This window comes from Moschus berezovskii, chromosome 15, assembly GCF_049115385.1.
Source record: "Moschus berezovskii isolate FMDL1 chromosome 15, NW_MosBer_1.0, whole genome shotgun sequence".
NCBI classification, from domain to species: domain Eukaryota; kingdom Metazoa; phylum Chordata; class Mammalia; order Artiodactyla; family Moschidae; genus Moschus; species Moschus berezovskii.
Genome location: NC_142474.1, coordinates 76,103,221 through 76,120,024, shown reverse-complemented (window position 1 = coordinate 76,120,024; position 16,804 = coordinate 76,103,221). Strand labels below are relative to the sequence as shown.

Below are 16,804 nucleotides of genomic sequence, written 5' to 3'. Positions count from 1 at the left end.
CAAAACATGCTTCAAAGGTGGAAATAATAGTGTGAGTGTAGGAAAGATCAAGGACAAAGGGGAAGCCGGTATTGCAAGGAGAAAAACAAAAATATGACAGAAGACAGCAGTAAGGAAGAAGGGAATTTCCAACAGAGGCGAGAACAGTGAGGAAGCAGTAAACACCCAAGGAAGACAGGTGAAGATGAGAGACACATCACCCACCCGGCCACAGCAGGAAAATGGCGAGAGTGTGGGGAGTGCAGAGCAGAGGTGCAGGGCCACGCACAGTGCCTGTAACCCCGACGGCCACATGCCATCCTTCTCTTAAAAGCGCCCCCTCCCATCGTGTCCTACCTGGCCGGAAGGACACCGGTCTCACTGGTCATCACTTGAGAGCTTGAGGGTTGGGGGGAGTAAAGTTGGGGGAAACAGAGGGATCCTCATGGCAAGTTTCCGACAAGAATGAGGAGGAACCGTCCCCCTGTGTGGAAAAAAAGCGAGGCTGTCATTTTTGTGACACTGAAACTGATTTCTGAGTCATCTGCTGTTTCAAATTCTCCGTCTGGGAGCTCTGTTGGAGTGCCTTCTAGAATGGAGATTTAAAACCTCCAGTGCCTTTATCTGCTTCAACACTTCTGTCACAGATGCAATGGAATTGGCAATGGAATTTTCTTTGGTTCTTCCCTCCCTTTGTAGGAATTAGATATTCAATATGATCACAACTACTGCTTTTGAGAAATTCTCCATGAAAGTCCACTACTGTCGAGAAACCTGAGAAAAGACTGCACTGAGTCACAGACAGTAGTTGAACAATACAGTCCAATGAGTCTTAGCTTAACAGCTATATTTTAGGGAGTACACTTTCCTCTGGAAAAGACAGAACTATTTTTTAACATATGAAATTAGTTTTGGTATCCGTCAGCATAAGTTGAATTAAAAAATTATGTATTGAGCACCAGCTGTGAGCCAGGCATTGTTCCTAGATGCCTAGAACTCAAGAGCATCAGTGAGTCAAAGCCCTGCCATCATGGAGCTGACTTCCTAATGGACAGAAACCCATACTGAGTAACACACTTAAGAAAGAAGTCAGTGACCTAAAGAGAGGTAATAGATGCTATAAAACCCAGAACGAGCAGCAGAGTAAAGGAGAGAGGCGATGCCAGGGATGGGAGAGTGGACAGGGAGTGTAAACTTAAAGTGGTCACAGAAGGCCTCTTTGAAAAGACAGATTTGAGCCAAGACTTGAAAGACAGGAGACAGTTGCCCAAGCAGACACGTGAGAAATGAACATTCTTGGCAGAAAGAACCTGTGCAGTAGTCCACGGTGGAATTGGCCTGGCTTGTTGGGGCCCAGCAAGGAGCCCAGGATGGCCTGAGCAGAGAGGAGGTCAGTGAGGAGACGCAGGGCTGCAGCTAAGTGGGGTCAGATCACGTCACACCTTGTTGACTGATTCTGAGAGATGAAGGGAGCCGTGCGAGGATCTTGAGGGGTGGTATGGTTTATGTTCCCAGAGGGTGACTCTGGCTGCTGTGCTGGGAACTGACTGTGATTGGGCACACACGGAAGCGGGGAGACCCCTTAGGAGGTTATTAAGAGATCCTGGTGAGAGATGGCAGTGACTGCACTGGATGACTGATCTGCAGTTGGCAGCTTAATGATTATAAACATGTCCTAACTGCTTTTATAATACTTTTCAAGTCCTAATGTTATTTTCATTCCATCAAAAACAGAGACTCCATAAAAATTTAAGACTCGAAACAGCTTATTATGTATTTCCCCAAACCTAGTGAAATCCTTTTCAACCAAAGCTAGAAGACAACATATTTATTTTTTGTCACCAAATATATTACATGCTGTGATTACTATCTTAGATATGATTTTGCCATATATTAGCATAATTAGCTAAGTCAAAATCTGTTTTGATGCCCAAATGATTAGGCACACTAAGCTTTCCCCTAAGTGCAACAAGTTGTATATGTGTATGAGAAATGGCCATAAAGAGTACATAGTGGAAAATCCATCCAAACTATCAGAAACATGATAAACTGTTTAACTATTCTATTATAAAGTCAGAAAAAGTTAAAACCAATTCTATTGATAAAACTCTTTGAAATATAAAATATTATTCATCTTGGTTTCAATTACAAAAACAAAGATTATTCTCAGCAAATGATTATAATAAATGCAGGAGCTTGTGTCAATTGTTGATAGGAAATGTATAAGCAGGACTCTAAGTGGTAGGTTAGACTTTGGCCAACTCATGCGTCGAGTTGACTCACTGGAAAAGAGTCTGATGCTAGGAAGAATTGGGGGTGGGAGGAGACGGGGACGACAGAGAACGAGATGGCTGGATGGCATCACCGACTCGATGGACATGAGTTTGAGTGAACTCTGGGAGTTGGTGATGGACAGGGAGGCCTGGCGTGCTGTGATTCATGGGGTCGCAAAGAGTCGGACACGACTGAGAGACTGAACTGAACTGAAGTGGTAGGTAGATTTGTTACATTAATTTGGCCTTAATATATGGAAAATAGAGAGAGTGACTCTTGTTCTGCTTTCCTATCTGAATGGAAACTTTCTTCAGCATATGCCCTTTTGCATTAGCCTTTTCTCTAGTTTCCACATACTACTTCATCAAATATTTCAAAGCACTAACACATTTCCTTTTGGAACTTCTACAAGTAAATATTTCTCTTGGATTGAGTTTGGCCATTCTCCTCCTAAAAATGTTGAAGGTCATAGAAAAATCAGATATTGGTGTCCTGAGATCAATTAAAATTTACATTTAATAGTTTGATTATTTTTCCTATGCTAGTTATATCAGAGCAGGGCTTTAAAAACAAACGAGCTAAATTAGGAACAAAACATCTAATGACTGTTGGCAAAATTCATATAAATCACGCACAGTGATAGGTAAACAGTGTAGAAATAAAAGTAAATCCAAAAGGTTTTGTGGGCCATCCATGGTTTTGGACTTATGGTTTATGGCAGGTGGGTAGATGAAAGTCTGTGGGGTTGAAGTCCATCTCATCCTGTTCCTGATGCTAAACTCAGTGCTTGTTGGGAAGACTCAACCCCACCAATATAAATGTTATCTGTTCTAGCAGATATTGAGTGTTGTCTTTGGATCCACTTTCCTCCGTCCATTACACCCATCACCACACTCCCACACACTTTCTCATCCTTAGGAAAGGAAAATAAGGACAAAGGAAGGCAAAAGAAAGTTAATAGGGTTGAGGAAAAGGAGAATAATCAATGGTTCCCAGGAGAATCTCAGTTCCAAATCTGTTTAAATCTCAAACTCAGTTGTCTTATAGGGGCCAACAGATAACAGAGATGCACGCAGGAACCTGGGGAATGCCCTGCAGGTCTGAGGAGCAGCTTCCTTTCAGTTCTAGAAATGTGTTTCCATGTTGGATCCCTGTAATCATATAATCCAATCTTTAAAGAAATAAACATTGAATAAGAACAGTGCTGATTTAAAAGTAATAGTGAGATGGTTTCATCCTGGCTTCAACCTGGCTAGGCTGGACATATGCCAGGGTTTCCTTTCTGTATGTTCCCAGTTAGAGTGGGTTGGAGGGCTGATTAGAAAGGCAACAGCCACTTAACAACACACATGCCATGTTGCTGATCTGTTGATTTGTCCTGGAGTGAAGCAGCAACTGGGCCTGTAACCACTTTCCCTCTTGCTTGGGTCTTGCTCTAGTTGTTCTGACTCCTAGGCCAGCTAGGTGTGTGTGTGCATGTGTGTATTCAATCCTGTGACAGAATTTCAGCTTCTGCAGGTTATCCTGGTGGCCAAGTCCCGCTGTGGTCTTCTCTTCCAGACTTCCTGCCAGCCAGGATCCAACATTAGATTGAGAGAGGGCCTTGTGGAGACTGCACAGCCAGCCCCCACAATTACATGAGCCAATCCCCTGTAACACATACACATAGCCTCCTACTGGCTCTGCTTCTCTGGTGGAACCCCAACTGATACAGATGCTTACATGATGTCCAAACTGACACTAAACCTGATGCATTTTAGAAACACCATGTGGAAAATTCCTATTTCCGGCAATGGTTAGGTTATTTGGACCATTATTCTCATTGAAAAACAACTAGAAAAGCTGAATTTGAGATTAAAACTATATTCTTTAAAGAAACTAAGGATCACAAAAATTTGATGAATGATCAGGCCTAACCTCCAAGATGTGTCAAAACCTACACAGGCGATTAGCAGGGAAGTGGCTTTTTTCCTAAGGGGCTTTTGCTAATGTTGGAAATTTTGAATTCATCTTTTGACAGCCTTCTAGGATAAGGACAAAATTCAAAGAAAGCCTGTGGCTTGCAGGAATGAGGAATCTCACAGGAAACCTTTCCTACAATAAGCCAGACACACAAATCATAGATTTGAAAATAAACCAAATAGAATTTCTAGAATTAAATAAAATACAAAAGCTATAATTAATGGAGTGGATGAGTGAAATAGCAGTATAAACAAAGAATTAGGGAATTAGAAAAAGGACCAGAGATAAAATTGTCCACAGCACAGAGAGACAAAGGATGGAAAATACTAGAAAGAGTTAAAAAAAGGAGATGGAATAAGAAGGTCCATTTTATCTTATATGTAAATAATGTGATGGAAGGAATTTTTTAAAATACGTATCAGAAATCATTTTACTGACATGATAGCTGAGCCTTTACAGGACTAGTGAAAGCCATCCATCCAGTCACCTCAAATGCTTATATAGATACATTAAAGGAATGTGCATAAAGCATGAATAAAATTACATAAAACATAAAAAATATCTAAATGCATGCAAAGGAGGAAAAATACAGGTTATCACCAAAAGAATTACACTAAGATTTATAGTTAACTTCTCAGTAACAGGAGCAACTGGAGGAACCTTATTTTCAATGTGCTAAAAGAAATTAACTGCCAACCTAAAATTTTATACCCAGTGAAAACTCCAGAATGAAGGTAAAATAAAGACATTTACACACAGAAATGAAAACAAATAAAAAAACCCAAGGAGTTTACCATGAGTAGACTCTATGAAAGGAACTCCTAAAGGATATAGCAGATAATGATCCCAAATGGATGATCTGAGACACAAGTATCCAGCTAAGAAGTTTGTGAATATAAAGATAAACCTAAATGAAGGCTGCCTATAAAACACAAAATAATAATGTCTTGTGGGTGTAGAAATCTATATAATTAAATTTCAAAAATAAATCAAGAGGAGACAAATAAAGTTTAAAATACTCTTTTAATGTTTGAATATTGCCCAAAGGAAGTAAAGCACGACTAAGCTTTACTTCAAAGAAAATAACGCATAATATATATATTTTTAAAAGGCAATTCTTCACATTGATAAAAATGAAAAGGAAATTTCTTCCAACCAGAAAAATAAAAAAAAAACCAAACCAATGGATGGATCAACCAGTACTTGACAAAAAGTAAAACTGGTAAGCAGCCAGTTTGCACTCTTTGGTCTGGCTTTTATGAGAGGGCCCAGTGAATGCTGGCAGAGAGAATGCACATTTCTCCAGAGGATCAGAGAAGGCACAAATAAATCATGGAATATAGGAGCATCTACTTCAAATCCCTAAATTGGTTTCTCTCTGAACACTGGGAAGGCAGACTGAAATAACTGCGTGTAGGGTTCTACCTCAGGGCCCAGTGGTGGGTCTGACAAGACTAACTTCACCCAGACAGATGAGTTACTCACCCTGTTACAAAGATGTTAGAGGAGAAATGAGCAAAATCAGTCTATATTCTCCTGATGAAGGGGGGAAAAAAACCAACAACAGTAGCTACATGATGAAATGTTCTTTGGGTAGAAATTAAAATGCCCTAAAGGTCCGTCTAGTCAAGGCTATGGTTTTTCCCGTGTTCATGTATGGATGTGAGAGTTGGACTGTGAAGAAAGCTGATCGCCGAAGAATTGATGCTTTTGAACTGTGGTGTTGGAGAAGACTCTTGAGAGTCCCTTGTACCACAAGGAGATCCAACCAGTCCATTCTAAGGGAGATCGATCCTGGGTGTTCATTGGAAGGACTGATGCTAAAGCTGAAACTGCAATACTTTGGCCACCTCATGAGGCGAGTTGACTCACTGGAGAAGACTCTGATGCTGGGAAAGGTTGGGGGCGGGAGGAGAAGGGGACGACAGAGAATGAGATGGCTGGATGGCATCACCGACTCTGTGGACATGAGTTTGGGTGTACTCCGTGAGTTGGTGATGGACAGGGAGGCCTGGCGTGCTGTGATTCATGGGGTTGCGGAGAGTTGGACACGACTGAGCGACTGAACTGAACTGAACTGAACTTAAAGCTTCCTGGAACTCTCTCTTGCTGATGAGCTAAATTAAAACAGAAAACCTGTGTTCTAAGAAGCATCAAAGACAAATTAAGTGCCAGAGAAAAAGTAAATTACACATTTATCGACTTTTATGAGGTTATGGAGATGGTTCATTAAAAAGTCCTCTGAAAAGATGATTCTTCTCATAATGATAGCCCATAGCTGCAAAATGATCAATAGACATTGGAAGAATCACAGCAGATTCAGGGCAACTCCTGATTAATGATGCTTCAACATGTTAAACTAAATCTCTTTGAAGTGTTCAGGAAAAAGGCAGACATGTTTTTCAGAATGAATCAATTCTGAGTCACACACAACCACAAAAGGCGTTATTTCTTTGCACTGGTAGTTGGGTCCTTGAGTTGTTTCTAACACTGTTTGTATACATAAGCCCTTTCCTGCTGACTTTGGCAAAGCCAAGTATGGAAATCCCAAGGAAACCAATTATGTCACTGAGTTGAAAGACTGGTTAGGGTGTATTGCATTCATCTTAAGAATTCTGAAGGTATAGATTTCAAAAAGAGAACACTTTGAACAAATCTGAAAACAGTAGACATTCAAAGACTGAATCAAATACCTGGCTGCAAATAAACATGCAGTTGAGCATTTCTCCAGAATTCAGAACTCTATTGACAAGGAGCTGAGTATTCTCTCTTCAGAACTTAATAAATTTCCGTGGGATTTACGTACAGGAATGGACAATGTAATTTTATGCCCAACTGAGGGCCAAAATGTTTACCTATTGTATAAGTTGCCTCTAGGGATCATCTACTTCCAGTTTCTCAACTCTCTCAAAAATTATATACAAAAGAAACTTATTGAATCTCCTTTCAAATGTGAAAAATGGATTCTATACATAAGCTTTCACACTGGGTGGGGGTGGGGGAAGCTTGCTAAATTTGGTCCCCTACCAAATACATATCAGCAGCATGAAAGTTCTTGCCCATGAGTGGAAATGAAATGGATTTTTAACCTGGTTTTGACTGAGGCACCTTATTCTGTTCTGTTTCACAATGGTAAAAATGTTTGGAACTTGAGTTGATCCTTCAAGATCGTAAGTACATGGTTGAATAAAAGGCTATATTTTCAATTAATCTACATCTAAATCTAGCCAGAATTCCTTGCCTCTGAAGAATGGTTGTCTTTGAGCAATTGGATTTTCAAATATCTTTGGTTAAAAAAAAATTATACCTGTTAGTTCACTTTTAAAGGAACTGTTTAGCTACCAAAACACTTGGAAAATCACACAGATAGTGGTTGTGGTTCAGGAAAACTGCAAATAGTGACACTAAGAGAAAAATAGGAATAGAAAAGGAGCATCTTCCTTGTTTAAGTGGAGGTTAAGAACAGAAAGTACATGATCATAATCATTAGAATAAGTGGATGAAGCAGAAGAAAATGATTATGATCAACAGTACAGCAAAAGACACTAATGAATGGGAAGAAATATGATGCCGTGTAGTGTATGTTTTTGCTGTAAGTGAAAGATTAGCCTTTCCTGGTTTCTTATTAAAATTTGTTTATCCCACCTGAAAAAAACACTTGAAGGAGGAACTTTATTTTCTTCAGCAACTTCTGGCAAAGTTTTTCATCTTTCCTCTTCATAAAATTCAGTTCAGTTCAGTTCAGTCGCTCAGTCGTGTCTGACTCTTTGAGACCCCATGGACTGCAGCACACCAGGCTTCCCTGGCCATCACCAACTCCTGGAGCTTGCTCAAACTCATGTCCATCGAGTTGGATTCATAAAATTGCAGCTATCTTAATATTACCTACTCCATTGTCAACTCAATTTCCCTGTCCAACACTGAGTGATGAAACAGTTTATAAATTTCTACATGTTAAAATCACCGTCTTCTCATCTTTCTGACTGAATGGAACTCACTCAATTAACCTTCCTCTTAGACACTGTTGGTCAGTTTCATTTCCTTGAGTTGCCCCTCTTTCTATTTTGTTTCTACTTTTGTTAGTTTCCCTCATATCTATGTCAGGTTTTAAAGGCCATTCCAATACTGGATGTGAAGAGGGATTATTTCAAAGCCAGTGCTATTCTATTTTTGCTCCATATCCAGGAGTTACACGAGCAAGGAAGACTGCTCTTCTGGCCTGGCCTTTCACGTGCTCTGTTTGCCATCCTGTGTTTTGGTGCTCCATTTGACAGGCACTTGATCTTATTGTTTTATTCCACTGCTTATTAGTGCTCCTTCTTTCTGGTCATGGTCATTTCCCTTTATTAGTCACTGTGTCCTACAGTATTAACAATGATGGTTTCGTATTACAGTATGGTTCCAAAGCACATGCCATGGTTCCAAAGCACAAAACTTTTAGGCCCTGAAGAACACTTCTCGATAAATGCTTTAGTTTGACATAGAACCAATGATCTTCGAGGGCAACCTTCAAATCCAGACACAATAGGATGGTCAAAAAGAGCAACCTCATGAGTAAAAAGCGAAGAGAAACCAATATGGTATCTATTTGCAATAAAAAAGACAACAGAATGACTAAAAATTCATAAACACTTCAGATCTCTTTCTAAGGGGCCAGCAAAGAAATGGAAACTTGCTGTACATGTGGTAGGGCTGCTGCTGCTGCTGCTGCTAAGTCACTTCAGTCGTGTCCGACTCTGTGTGACCCCATAGACGGAAGCCCACCAGACTCCCCCATCCCTGGGATTCTCCAGGCAAGAACACTGGAGTGGGTTGCCATTTCACACACAGTTAATTACTTACCCAACTGGTGTCTCTCCTCTTGACAAGAAAACATCAGTTTTGTTCAGGAGCCTGGTGAGTGTGGAACTGAGGAGAAAGTGAACTTCCTCTCCTCTTCTGGGTAAGTCCTAATTACTTTAAGCCTATCGTGAAAATTACACTTTCCTGCTTGTAATTAGTTTAGGAATGGGCATATGACACAATTCTACCCAACGAGGGGAGGTCTATTGAGGAGATTTAGGAAGTTTTCCTCAAACCTATAATTAGTTACAAGATGAAGACTATTTGCCTTTGAATAGTTTTATGTAAGGTTGTAATGCATGGAGCTATGGCAGCTATCTTGTAACTGTGGGGTTGCAGCCTGGGGATGAAAGACAACAATATAAGATAACAGTGAAAATTCTGAAAATACTCTGATTCTTGATGAGGTTATTCAACCACTAAATTAACTATTGAACTTCCACTACCTTTGAACTCCCAGTAATGTGACTTACTAAACATTATTGCTTAATCCAGTTTTAATTGGGTTTTCTGTAAAGTTGTATATGCACACTGACTGATATATTATCCAACAGTTATTTGGTCTAATGCTTGGTTATATTAATGAAGACATTGACTACTGAAGTTGATTTCAATCATGGTGAACCAGAGCAGTAATGTGAAACTGTTGTAGGGTTATTTATACTGAGATTTATGTAATTTAAACACATTTGTGATCGCATTTTATTTATGAGTAAAGTGGGCTTCCGAGGTGGTACTAGTGGTAAAGAATTTGCCTGCCAATGCAGGAGCCACAAGAGACATAAATTTGATCCCTGGATCAGAAAGATCCCCTGGAGTATGAAATGGCGACCCACTCCAGTATTCTTGCCTAGAAAATCCCATGGGCAGAAGTGTGCAAAGAGTTGGACATGACTGAGCACATGCACACACACACACACACACACACACACACACACACACAAACACACTACAAGTAAAGTAGTTGACATTTTTGGACAAAAATGAAAATGAAGCAAAACTGTGTGGGAATAACAATGTTTTCCAAGAGAAATTTTTTAGAAATATAAAAATTGGCTAGTGAAATATCTGTCTTAAGCTAAGTATATCATACCAGTGTACAAAGCAATGACAAATTGGAATTCAGACAACATGGATTGAAAACATAAGTATCTGAATATATCACTGGAGACTCATTATTGTTAAGGCATTTCTGAAATTTCAGTCGAACTTTGATCTCTAGTTCCAAACACTTGCAGTTCACGGGGTTGTAAAGAGTCTAACACACCTTAGCAACTGAACAAAAACATAATTTAAATATTCTTAGCCACCCTCTCAAGTTGATTATTCATTAGTAAGGTGGAATACATTTTAACATAATTTTAGACATTGCAATGCTCTCCATTTAGGATTGATTTTATTTTTTAAATGCTCAAATGTTTGGAGCAAGAGATCCAGGTTTGACTGAAATTTCAGGAATACCTTAACAATAATGATTCCCCAGAGATATATTCAAATACATACATTTTCAATCCTTGTTGTCTGAAACATGTACTAAATTGTGAATTTATATAAAAATATAAAAATTAACAGCATGCCTCAGTAATTATTAATTCTTGGGTTTTCCTCACAGATAATCTATATTCCCAAGGCAAAAACTCTGAATTAGCAACATTAAATAAAAGTTCTGTCCAACAAGTATGAAAGGATAAAAGCAGAAACAACCACAAAAATGCATTAATATTTTAAATAAGCCACAAGAAACCTTTAAGAAGTAGATTGATGAATGGACTATACAAAAGTGACACTTGATCTTTGCAGGTACTTAATAGCAGAGCCTGTTAAAGAAGGAATTTTAAACCATAGATGGAAGAACAGGAAAACTGAAAATCACACTTTTCACAAAGAGAACAATGTTCAATGACAGATGAAAATTAATGGAATGATCTAAAACTGAGGTTTTGGTAACCTGAGAGTATTTGATTTATATATATTCAGTTCATTTAAAGTTAATATTCATGAAACAATTGATTTTCACCAAATAAACATAAGGTAATTTTAAAGTAGAGCCCCAGTAAACTATTATTATGGGGAAAAAATGATTTTTTTTTTTTTTTTTTTTTGGCTTATGAGAATATTTTGTTAGATTAAATACCAGGGTGATTTTGGTACAAGACATCCTCTGCTGGACAGAGCCTGACATTACAATATTACATCATCTGTTTAGAGCTAAAGAGGTTGAACTAAATTCTCTATTTCTTTCCTGGAGGGGAAGTAGGGGGTGAGGGGGTGGAGGGGGAAGTTGTGCTTTAAAAATATCTATGCCTGAGCTACATCCCAGACTAACTAAAATCAAACTTCAGGATCTGAGTTTCATGTATTTGCAGTTTTTAAAGCTGACCAGTGATGATAAATGCTTACTGAATATTGCTGTCAAGATTTTTTTCCATATTGAGAAAGTTACATGACTTTCATGTGCAAGAACTGGTCTAAGACTGTGTGAGAAAGATATTAACTAGGGAGGTTTTATTCTAATTAAATGGAAAGAAAATGAAGTTACTGTGCATGATTATTTGGTTCATTTTACCTTGGGCTTTTCATCCAGGATCTGCTGGCGGATTTCTTTGTGTTTCTCTACAAGTTTTTCTTGCCGTTTACTTTGTGCCTCTTCTAACTGTAAGACAGTTACAGAGAAAGTCATTTTCATCTAAACATTCAAGTGAATGTTTTCAGAAAAAAAAAACAACAACTTTTCAGATCTATGGCATGCATTTAACTATTTCATATCCTGGTTAAGAACTGTCCTTATAAGTATAGGAGACATGTAAGTGTTGAAGCTGGGCGATGGGTACACAATGGTGGGAGTGATATGACTACTGGATTATACCATTCTTACAGCTTTGTCAATGTCTGAAAATGCCCATAATACCAATTAAAATTAATTAAAAACCTTTAGAAGTTGTCATCTACCATTGGTGACAACTAAAGTTTCTTAGGGGCTTCCCTGCTGGCTCAGTAGTAAAGAATCTGCCTGCCAATGCAGGAGATGCGGGTCTGATCCCTGATATGGGAAGATGCTCTGGAGAAGGAAATGGCAATCCATTCCAGTATCTTTGCATGGGAAATCCCATGGACAGAGGAGCCTGGCAGGCTACAGCTCATGGGGTTGCAAAAGAGTCGGACACAACTTAGCAACTTAACAACAGCAGCAATAAAAGGTTCTTTTCAGGGAGGTTCCCTTGACATCATGTTTCTAGGTTCCTGACTCTAGAAAAGATTCTTAACATCTATCTTTAGATGAACCTTTTTATACAGAGGTTTGCAATTAGACTTGCAGAAACACTGATTACAGGCTGGCTGCTCTGGGAAGTTGCTCAGCTGGGGGCTGGTGATAAAGAATTACCGTGAAGCATGGCATTTCCCTTCAGAGACTCACACAGTACTCATCAAACATGGTTTGCAAAAGAGAGAGGGATTCAGGAACATGACATACCCTCTTGATGTACTGCACCACCTCCTGGATATATGACCGGATCATCTCTGTCTTTTCCCTGAAAGTAAATGACAAAGAAATCATTACATGAACTCATCCATCATTGACAAACATGGTAACTGCAGGTTTTCCGATGAAAGTTTACAGAACTCTCAACTTTCTTCTTAGTGCTGCGAGGAAGATACAACCTTGACAAAGGTCAGGTTCTACCCGAGGCACAAGCTCTGTTTTCACTAAATAGCAGGAAGGCTGTCTGACAATGTCAGAAGAGAAGATAGAGCTTTTTCCTTAGGGCCTGTGGGCACCTCAGTGCTCCACTGAAAACCCTTACAAAGCGGGTCTTTGGCAGGTTGATTTGAGGAGAAATTTTGTAGATAGGTCTTTGTACGGTTGAGCCGCTGTTATTCTGTGTAGGACAATCCCTGGGTAAAAGGTGGGAGGAAAGGGTTCTTTCTACTTACTCTTCCATCTGACTTTTGTCTTTGGATTTAGCTTCTGTTATCTTCTCCTGCCTCTTTTTATCCATTTTCTTCTTTAATTCCTTCTTTTCTCTGAAGGCAAAATGGAAGCAAAAGGGAAAATTGGTCAATCTAATAGCAATTTGTACTTAATACATTTACATGTACAAATCCATTATAGGAGAATGGAGGCTTACTTCTCACAGATTTCTTTGAGCTTCTTTAACTGATTATTCTGACATTCTTCAGCAACATCAGTCAATTTCTGAATAAGCTGGGGGGAAAAAAAAAAAAGCCAGGTGGCTATTTTACGTGATCAGAAGCAAAGCCCCCTTTGCCTCCCCCAACGCACATCAAACAGTATCTGAGGTTAGAGAAATCTGTGATTGATGTTTGTGTGCTGTGTGTGCTAAGTCGCTTCAGTTGTTTCTGACTCTCCGAGACCCTATGGACAGTAGCTCAACAAGCTCTTCTGTTCACGGGATTCTCCAGGCAAGAATATGAGTGGGTTGCCATTTCCTTCTCCAGGTTAGCAAGAGTAAAATGGTCAGACATTTTACAATACATAGGTAATAAGGACATAATTTTAGACTATATATTATCTAGGTTTTAATTCATAATTCTTACCTTCTCTTTCTAATTAAACAGGATTTCTTAGATTATTGGGCTTGCTTTTGCCAAGTGCAATGATAGCTAACAGTGTGGACCCAGGCACCAATCCCCACTCTATGACTTACTAAAACTACGATTTTGGTCATAGAGCCTACATTTCCTGAACCTACATTTTCTTGGTTATAAATGAGATTATCAATGCCTTTCTATCTTGGAGGTACTATGAAGTTTAAAATAAAAATGAGTGTGATATAAATGTAAGTTATAATCAACTGTGATGTATAATTCTTGGTTTCCAGTTATTATTCATTGCTTAATCACTTCAAGGAAGACATGAGTTACCCATTTTGGAAACTGATGTTTGTATCCTGTGTGGGTAACTTCCAAAGAGCACTGGAAATTCTCTTCTGTGCTACCATTTTGAATTTTGAATACATTACTATGATAGCAAGTATTTTATCTTGCATTTATTTGCTTACCAGACTAAGCTTTAAGAGGGCAGTGACTATGCTTTCAAATCCCCAGCTCTACACAATGTCTAGCTTTCGGTAGGTGCTCAATAAAAGCATGTCAGTTATGGGAGTGTAACTGTGCCTTCCAAGCACTTCTCTTTCTTTATTCGACATGAAGAACCTACGGAACCTTCTGCCATTACTTAGGCAGCAGTAGCAACTGGACTTAAGCCTTCTTACTGGTGCAGCAAACAGATGGTGTGGACTTCCTATTGAACGTTCACTCTGTACCCTAGAGATGGAGATTCTCATATACAGCAGCCACTTATATACATGTGGTAGCTACAACAGTGCCAAGGCAATATAATCATAACACTAGCAAACTTTCATTGATAATTTACACACACCAGTTAATGTGGATTCTTTATGGCAATTCTGTAAGAGAATTTCTCCCTCAGGTTCTTTTATTCTCTCAGATAAGAAGAGGTTATTAAAAACAATTTCTAAAATCATAACAAAAAGGCGGCTTGGAAAAGTGGTGACGACCACAAGCTGGGGAGCCTAATTTATCTGGGTTTGTACCAAGTTCTGGTCTTCCCAGGTGGTTGTTCTGGTGGTAAAGAACCTACCTGCCAGGAGAAATAATGAGACACAGGTTTGATCCCTGAGACAAAGTTTGATCCCTGAGACACAGTTTGATAAGTTTTAAATGTACTAACTTATAACATTTAACTTATTCAGTCCTAAGGGTTGTCCTATGAGGTCATATTAACACATGAGACTCAAATTTGGGGCTCAGGGCCACAGAGAAGTACTTGGCAGAACTGGGTGTGTGTGTGTGTGTGTACATGCATGCTAAGTCGCTTCAGTTGTGTCCAACTCTTTGAGACCTTATAGACTGTAGTCCATCAGGCTCCTCTGTCCGTGGGATTCTCTAGGCAAGAATACTGGAGTGGGTTGCTAGGCCTTCCTGCAGGGGATATTCCAGACCCAGGGATCAAACCCGTGTCTCATTATTTCTCCTGGCAGGTAGGTTCTTTACCACCAGAACCACCACCTGGGAAGACCAGAACTTGGTACAAACCCAGATAAATTAGGCTCCCCAGCTTGTGGTCATCACCACTTTTCCAAGCCGCCTTTTTGTTATGATTTTAGAAATTGTTTTTAATAACCCCCTCTTATCTGAGAGAATAAAAGAAGCTGAGGGAGAAATTCTCTTACAGAATTGCCATAAAGAATCCACATTAACTTGACATTAACATGAAATTCATGCACTCATCTGTGAGGCATATTAAATCTGAACAAATATTAACTGGAGCTTGGGGCAGCAGAAAACCTATTTGATCATTCAAAAGACAGTACCTGATCATGATTGTCACAATTAAAGAAATCAAGAAATATTACATCCTGCTAATGCTATTTATCAAATGAGTTAGATGTAAAATTCCGCTGTGCAAAGACTCTTGCCATTTCCTTGAGGATTCTCACAGCACCTCTATTCTAACTGAGAGGTACCCACAGGGCTTTCCCCTCCACAGGGGACCTTCCTCCTCCCCAGTTCAGCCCAAGGAATTACAGAGGGTGATCCAGGGATCCCCAACCTTGGTGGCAACATCAGAATCTCTTGTGAGCAACTGCTTGAAAACAGATTCCAGGGCCTGTTCCTAGGCCTATGGCCTCTACATGTTTAGGGACAGGGCCGGGGAATCAGTGTTTTCAAAGTCTCCTCCATTGATTTTGGATTCTTTGCCAGATATAGGGGGTCGTCTCAGTGGTCTTTCATTTTATAGCCGCTGCTAAGTCTCTCAGCAGTGCTTCTGTTTCCATGTTCTCATCTCCAATGTTCAGCCCCATCCAGGGTCATTTCTCGATTTTGCCAGCTCCTGCTCACATTTACAGCTCCCTCCTACCCTCTTTCTCAGTGAAGCCACTGAGCCTGAGATCGCTCAGCCCTTCAGCTCACTCAGTTCTGAGGCTGACTTCCATCTGTGTTCAGTGCCCCCACAGGCGCCAGCACCAACCTCCCTCACGGTTCCGCAGAAGTTTCCCATGTGCTGCACACCCTGGCCTTCCTCCTTGCCCCTCCTTCTTTTCAGAGCTAGTTCCTACCTCCTGGGATCCCAGAACACACACATTCATCTAAACTATCCAAATCAGCAAATATTTGTCAAATGCCTACTTAATACCTGGCATTATTCTTGAAACTCTGAGCTATGTGTTGGCTTTATAGATCCTGCTACTTGAAGTGTGGGACAGGATTCATCAGCATTGGCATTGCCAGAGAATGCAACAAAAAATGCAAGTTCTCAGCCCCTACCACCTTGGATTAAATAAAGATCTGCATTTTAATAACATTCCCAGGAGATTCATGTGTGTTACTGAAGAAGATGGAAACAGTGTAGAAACTGTTATGGACTGAATGTTGTGTCCCTCCCAAATATCAATAAATATATTGAAATCCTGACCCTCAATGTAAGAGGTGGGAACTTTGGGTGATTAACAGCCTTCATAAATGGATTAGTGCCCATAATTATAAAACACCCCAAGAGCTCCCATACCCCTTCCGCCACGTAAGGACACAGAATAAAGCTCTCTGTGAAATGGGAACTGGGCTCTCTCCAAACACTAAATCTACTGGCATCTTAATGTTGGACTTCTCAGCCTTCAAAACTGTGAAAAATAAATGTGCGTTCTTTAAGCCACCCAGGCTCGAAGGCACCCTTTCAATTCCCTCTTCTCTGTCTCAAAAGAGC

General features: G+C 39.8%; 1 protein-coding gene across 3 annotated transcripts in view; it reads right to left on the bottom strand.

The window, feature by feature from the left end:
- The window catches only part of PLCB1 (phospholipase C beta 1), an 861,253-nt gene that overhangs the window by 83,377 nt on the left and 761,072 nt on the right, over positions 1–16,804 (bottom strand). For 2 of the 3 annotated variants that reach the window (XM_055426800.2, XM_088844294.1), the window contains exons 28-32: positions 13,185–13,261; positions 12,991–13,080; positions 12,530–12,587; positions 11,624–11,710; positions 337–463 (exon numbers count right to left, since the gene is read on the bottom strand). In XM_055426800.2, the coding sequence (XP_055282775.1) occupies positions 368–463; positions 11,624–11,710; positions 12,530–12,587; positions 12,991–13,080; positions 13,185–13,261 (408 nt within the window). In that variant the 3' untranslated portion in view covers positions 337–367. The remainder of the gene's footprint in view (positions 1–336; positions 464–11,623; positions 11,711–12,529; positions 12,588–12,990; positions 13,081–13,184; positions 13,262–16,804) is intronic. The other variant, XM_055426796.2, reaches the window with a different exon arrangement.